The sequence below is a fragment of the Tympanuchus pallidicinctus genome, unplaced genomic scaffold (genome assembly GCF_026119805.1).
Source record: "Tympanuchus pallidicinctus isolate F22 unplaced genomic scaffold, pur_lepc_1.0 scaffold3, whole genome shotgun sequence".
Lineage (NCBI taxonomy): Eukaryota > Metazoa > Chordata > Aves > Galliformes > Phasianidae > Tympanuchus > Tympanuchus pallidicinctus.
The window spans coordinates 56,191,364-56,197,477 of record NW_026294747.1 but is presented as its reverse complement, the minus strand read 5'-3'; the positions used below and the strand labels follow the sequence as shown (position 1 = coordinate 56,197,477).

At 59.1% G+C, this 6,114-nt stretch overlaps 1 protein-coding gene across 1 annotated transcript in view; it reads left to right on the top strand.

Moving 5' to 3' along the window:
• Positions 1-248: 248 nt before the first annotated feature.
• MDGA2 (MAM domain containing glycosylphosphatidylinositol anchor 2) overlaps positions 249-6,114 on the top strand; it is a 303,099-nt gene continuing 297,233 nt past the window's right edge. The window contains exons 1-2 of the mRNA XM_052692294.1: positions 249-352; positions 409-695. Of these exons, the coding sequence (XP_052548254.1) occupies positions 249-352; positions 409-695 (391 nt within the window). The remainder of the gene's footprint in view (positions 353-408; positions 696-6,114) is intronic.

Here is a 6,114-nt window from a genome sequence, read left to right as displayed (position 1 = left end):
GACGGCACACGGCCGCCCTCGCTTCGCGCTCGCGCAACCACCGCGCGGCAGAAGGACCCCCGCCGCCCCCGCCATGGGCCCGGCCGCCGCTCCGCAGGCGCGCTGAGCGCCGAGGGCTGCCCGCTGCGCGCCCGGCCGGCCCCCAGCTCCGCGGCCCCACCTCCGCGGCCCCGCGCCCACCCCCGGACGCCCCCTCCTCCGCGCCGCGCGGGGGGCCCCGCGCATCATGCGGGGGCCGCGGCGCTGCGATGGCATCTGATGGCCGCGGGGCGCGGGAGGCTGCGGCGGCCCCGGGAGGCTCTCGGCGGCCCCGGGAGGCGGCGGCGGCGGCGGCCGGAGCCCTGAGGGGGCTGTGAGCGGGGCTCGGCCCGCGCCGCTCCGCACCGCTCCGCGCCGCCCGCTGCGCAGGGAGGAGGAGGAGGAAGAGAAGGCGGAGGAGGAGGAAGAGGAGGAGGAGGAAGAGCGGAGCGGTGCCCGCCGCCTGCCCCCAGCCGCCCTGCCTGCGCGGGCGTGCGCGGCTTGGCCGCAGCGGAGCGCGGGGCTCCGGAGGGCTTCGCGCTGCCTCTCTCCCCTCCCCGCGGCCCCCCACCGCCGGGCTGGATATGTGGATGCTCACGTGAAGATGGATGTAGCGATCGGGCTGCTGGGGCTGCTGACGGTTCTGCTGGAGGGCAGCTCCGGGCAAGGGGTGTACGGTGAGTGCGGGGCGAGTCGTGACCTTGTCGCGCCTGTGGCCGGGGATGGACGCGGGGTTGGGGGGGGTCGGGAGGTGCGGTGATCCCCGCGCGGCCGCCGAGCGCCGCGGGAGCCGGCGGAGGCAGCACCGTTGCCATGAGACGCTGACACCGCGCGGGCACGGCGGGATGCGGGCCGTGGGATGCGGGCTGGGAGGCGGGGGGGGAGCACCGCCGCGTGCCTGGCCCCGACGCACTTGTTAACAGCACGGCTTCGGGCCGCCCGCGGTCGCGCAGCGAGGGGTGGGGGAGAAAAGCGCAAACTTCGCCGCGCTCCGCCGGGGGCGCGCGGTGCTCGCGGCCGAGCGGGGCGGAGGAGGGGAGCGCTCCTCTGGAACCGCCATCCTCCCCCCTCAGCTCCGGGCAGTGACTTGCAAATCGCGGGGATGCGCGTCCCCTGCCCCGCTCCCATCACCGCGGGGTGCGGAGAGCTCCGCCGGTTCACCCCGCGCCGGGCGGTGCGTGGAACCGCGGGTTCGCTCGTTCCTCCGCGCTGTCCTCCTTCCCCCCCCTCTCTCCCTCCCTCCCAACCTTCCCTCGGGTCGGGCTGGCCCCGTTTTGGCGGATCGCCGGTGGAAGCCGGAGGCGGGGAACACGGGGGAGGGAAGGGAGGGGGTCGGTCGCCGCCCGTTGCGCGGCCCCCGGCCCGGCGGCGGGGTTATGTAAGCGGCGGCCGCGCGGAGCTGCTGCGAGCTGAGCTCCGGCGATGGGTGTCGGGTGTACTCGGTGAATTCAGCCCGAGCTCCTGGCTCGCCACCCCCGGGTCGAAGATGTACTTTTTGTACCCGCTCCCCTTTCCTCTCCTATTTCTTGATTATTATTTTTTTTTTTGGACTGATTTTCTGTATCACCGAAAATATCGGAGGCTTCGTGCCGGCGCCAACGTGCGGCTCTCGGCGGCGGAGCGCCGGGTTCTGCCCTCCCGGCGCACAGCGCGGAGCTTTGGGTGCGATGGAACGGCACCGTTTCTGCGGATAGGAGAGAGCTTCGGGCACAGCTCGGGCTGCGGGAAAGGCAGCTCCTGCCCCAGGCTGAGCGCATCCGTGTGTATGCAAAGTGACGGGCGGGTTTATCACAGGACTTTGGTTTGGCCGCGATGCCTTTCTGTACAACGTAACGCCGTCTTGGGGTTGGGTGAGTGAGGGGGGAGCGTTGTGAGCTCAGCCGTGTGTGGCTGCGCTGCGTTGGAAACCCATTTTGTGTGAATTCGTGCCTCTCTGTTGACTCTCCCGAGGTCTGTCTGCAACGGGCAGAGCTTTGCCAAAAGCTGCCAGATCCGGGGCACGGCCAGCACCTCTGAAATCCCACTGTGGTGCACGCATTTTGGTATCGGGTATTTGGGAGTCGGTGCTCCGAGTTCGATTTGCAAGGCGAGCCCTGGCCCGGGACGGGGAACCCATGTGTGTGTGTCCATAGCAGCACTGTGGGTGCACTTTGGTATTTAACTGCAAACCAACGCTCTGCGTTTCCATCCCCGGTTTGTACGAAAAATAGAATGAAGATCCCCTGATGTCTGGCTGTGCGTCTGCCCCTAAACTTTCCTCTGTTGCTTCTGAATAGCAAAGCTGCGCTTAGGAAGTTGGCTGCTTTTACAGCAGGGAATGGAGCTGGGGACAGATTTCGGAGCGATGGGGCCAGGGGATGCGGGCAGAGCAGAGCTGGTGCCCCCAGGCAGGATGGCCAGCTCCCTGCTCTGCTCTGCCCAGCTTGTATTCTGCAAAATAATCTTTAGAGGAACCCAAGTGCTGCGTGCAGTTCTCCTCCAGTGTAAATTATGCATGACTTGCACGGTTAATAAAGCAGAAAACGTAAGTATTCAGAACATGATGGTTATCCTCCCGACAAACTTAGAGTTACAAGAGAAAGAATAGCTCATTGAGAAGGCCGAGGTGTGTGTGTGTGTGTGGAGCATTTCTAAGTAGATAAATGGCATCGCATCAAGGCTGTGGGAGTTTGTGAGACTGGGGTCAGATCTCCAGGTGCCAACCTGCCCTGGATCAGGCACACGATGTCCCTGGGGTCCCCACGCACTGCCACCACTCCTGAAATCATGGAATCATAGAATGGCCTGGGTTGAAAAGGATCACAGTGCTCATCTAGTTTCAACCCTCTGCCATGTGCAGGGTTGCCAACCACCAGACCAGGCTGCACAGAGCCACATGTGGGCAATACCCTTCCCTGTAACAGCCCACAGGTGAGAGGTTCTGCCCATCCCATCCCATCCCATCCCATCCCATCCCATCCCATCCCATCCCATCCCATCCCATCCCATCCAATCCCTGCAGGTGTGGATACCATGAGGGCAACTGTCAGTGCTTCCTCATCTCAAGTGCCACCAGGAGCCACAGTGTTGGGCTGCTTAAGAGCTCCCGGGGCTCTGAGCCAGCTTGGGGCGTGGGATGAACGCACACAGCATCAGATGTGGCTGCAGGAGCGAGCTGGCTTCTCATTGCTGGTGCCTGCATGCATGGGTATTTATCATGTTAAATGTCAGAGAGATCGTCCTGCTTCCTTGTGCTGGCTTGGAAATGTTACTGAGGAGAGCTGGCTGTTGGAAAGGAGCAGCTTTGGGAAATGGGGAAACCAAAACCCAGCAGTGCACCTTCCAGCCTGGTGGATACAGCTCTGCAATGTTCCTAGGATGGCAGTGGGGTCACTGTGTGCCAGTTGGGATCTTCCAGCTGCTCTGTAATGCAGCCACGTGGGACACCCCGCTCCCCATCCAGAGGGGATTCGTAACTGCCAGCTTTGGGCTGGCAGTGTTGGCGTGCCACTGCCCTTCCCTTTCCCTGCTGCTTGCCTGGTCCAACAAGTGGATTAGAAGGATGAAAGAAAGGGAAAAAAAAGAAAAGGAAAAAAAAAACAAATCCAAACCCAACACTTAAACTAAGAGCGTTTTCCATGTTACAAAGGGAAGGGTCAGCAGCCCCAGATGCGTGGGGATGGAGGGCATTTCCATGGCAGTGAATGCGGGCGTTGTGTGGGCTGGGCCAGCCCCGCACAGTGCTGGGATTGTGCACGGGCAGCGCTGCAGCCCCAGGAACAGGGCAGGAATTATACGGTGCTGCAGGGACCGGCGCTGCCCTGCAGCTGTGTGCCTGCTCCAGGAGCTTCTGCACGAGCCCACTGCTCCAGGACAGCTTTAACTCTTTAACTGAGTACCAGAGGTGTGTCCTTCTGCCTGTGTGCTGCAGGTGTTCATGCAGGGATTTGGATTTGCAGCAGGCTGAGCAGCACAGCAGCTCTGGCAGCAAAAGCGCAGGGCATGGAGGTATGGAGGTATGGAGGTGGCCATCGTTTCTGCTAACAGGTGTTGGGAGCGGTGCTATGCTTGCAGATAAGGGACTGGGCAGCATCCTGCAGCATGGGGATGTGATTTAGGGCACGGGGAGGTAATAAACTGGGGCTAAGAGAAATAGAATCATAGAATCACAGAGTGGCTTGAGTTGGAAAGGGCCTTTAAAGGCCATCTGGTCCCAATCCCTGCAATGCATAAGGACACCCACAGCTCCATCCATGCTCAGAGCCCATCCCCTGACTGTATGTGCAGAAACCAACACCTCTCTGGGCAACCTGTGCCAGTCCTCTAAAAGATGGGAGAGTGAAAACTCTCTGTAGTAGAAGTGTGATAAGCAATGGAGATTAAACCACACCAGGCTTGACTCCAGCCCTGCAGAACTGATGGAGACCCTTCCATTGGGATGGCACATCTCTGCCATCGGGCATGTGGTGGCTCCCAGCGATCCCCCAGCACGCAGTGAGCTCTCCATGCTGCTTCTCACCCGCCAGGCAGCAGCTGATGCTCTTGGCAGAGGTGGTGAAATCGCCGCCTTTGAGTCCCTGTGAGGGAGATTTGGAGGAAATCGGGTGGCAAGGAAACAGTCTTTGAACAAATAAAACAAAAGCTCTCCTGGCTCGGAAGAGCAAAATCCAGTTTAATTAGAATCAGTCAGATGAAGTGCTGGGGAGGAAGGAAGCAGATGAATGATTAAAGCTCGGCGCTGTGTTGCTCAGTCTCTTCAGCATTTTGGGTACCTGATTTGGAGAAGGAATGGTCTGCTCTCTGCATGCATTGCAGTGCCAGCTTCTATAGGCACGCAGACATATGCACGCTCCTGTAGGGCTCCATTTCTTCTGCAGCACATCTCTTCCCCTGGAGCAGCACCTATGCATTCCCATCTTTTCTTAAACCTGGCAAAGACTCTTTTGGGGGAAAAACAGTTTTCTGAGGGTGGCTGTTCAAGGCAGGGCAGTTCCCTTGGTCTCTGATGGGAATTCAGCATTTGCAGTGCTGCTCCTCGCTCCAAGCCATGCTGTGTCCCCACGAGTTGAGAACCCCCAATTTGCCTTTCCACCATCCTTCTTCATGTTATGTCTGTGTTGTTGCAGAAGCTCAGCAGGAGATGTGCTGGATGTATGACATCTTTAACATACAAATGTTTCTTCTTCCATTAGAATAAGTGGGATTGGTGGGAGCAGCGTGGCTGGTGGGAGGTCAGTATGAAACCCACTATCTTGCCTGGCCCCAAGCTTTGGGAACCAGTTAATCTATTTTTAATATATCAAAGCAACGACTGGAGTAATATATGTTACTTAGGAAATGGTGTGGACTTTAATTATGTTATTACTACATTACATGATTAAAACACTGTGTACCCTTCAGAGTACAGTGCATGAAATATGCTGGTGGATGGCTCAGTGTAGGAAGGGAGGGCTGGAAGGTCTGGGTATGTTGGTAACACCTCTGTATCCCAGTCCTGCTGGCAGCAAAGGGGCAGAGCTGTCTGGGGCGCCCTGCAGGGGGGCTGCAGAGGTGTTGAGGATGAGAGCTGCCCTTCTCTGTTCTGCTGGAAAGTAGAAGGATTATTAAACATGAGTCAAGGCAGGATTGCTAGGCAAGGAAACAGGAGCTGGATTTCAGCACACGCTTCTCTCTGTAGCTGTGAGCTGTACACATATGTGCCTGCAGTGCTCTCCAAAGAGCCGTGGTAAAGAACTTCTCACCCTTCCAAGGTCCCTTGGCTCTGCCTGGCACCTGCACCGCAGCGTGTCCCTGGGTTGGAGACACAGCCAGCTGCAGTGTTGTGAGATGGAATAAAATCACCCATCAGATATGAGCATATGCCCCATCCCTGGAGGCATTCAAGGCCAGGCTGGATGTGGCTCTGGGCAGCCTGGGCTGCTGGTTGGCGACCCTGCACATAGCAGGGGGTTGAAACTGGATGAGCATTGTGCTCCTTTGCAACCCAGGCCATTCTAGGATTCTGTGGTGATTCTATGAGCATGAGACTCCTGGCCTCTGGGCTGCCTGTCTCTGGCCTGCTATGAGGTCACATCCCATAGTGTGGGGGGTCACAGGTGCCATGAACACCTGAGCATC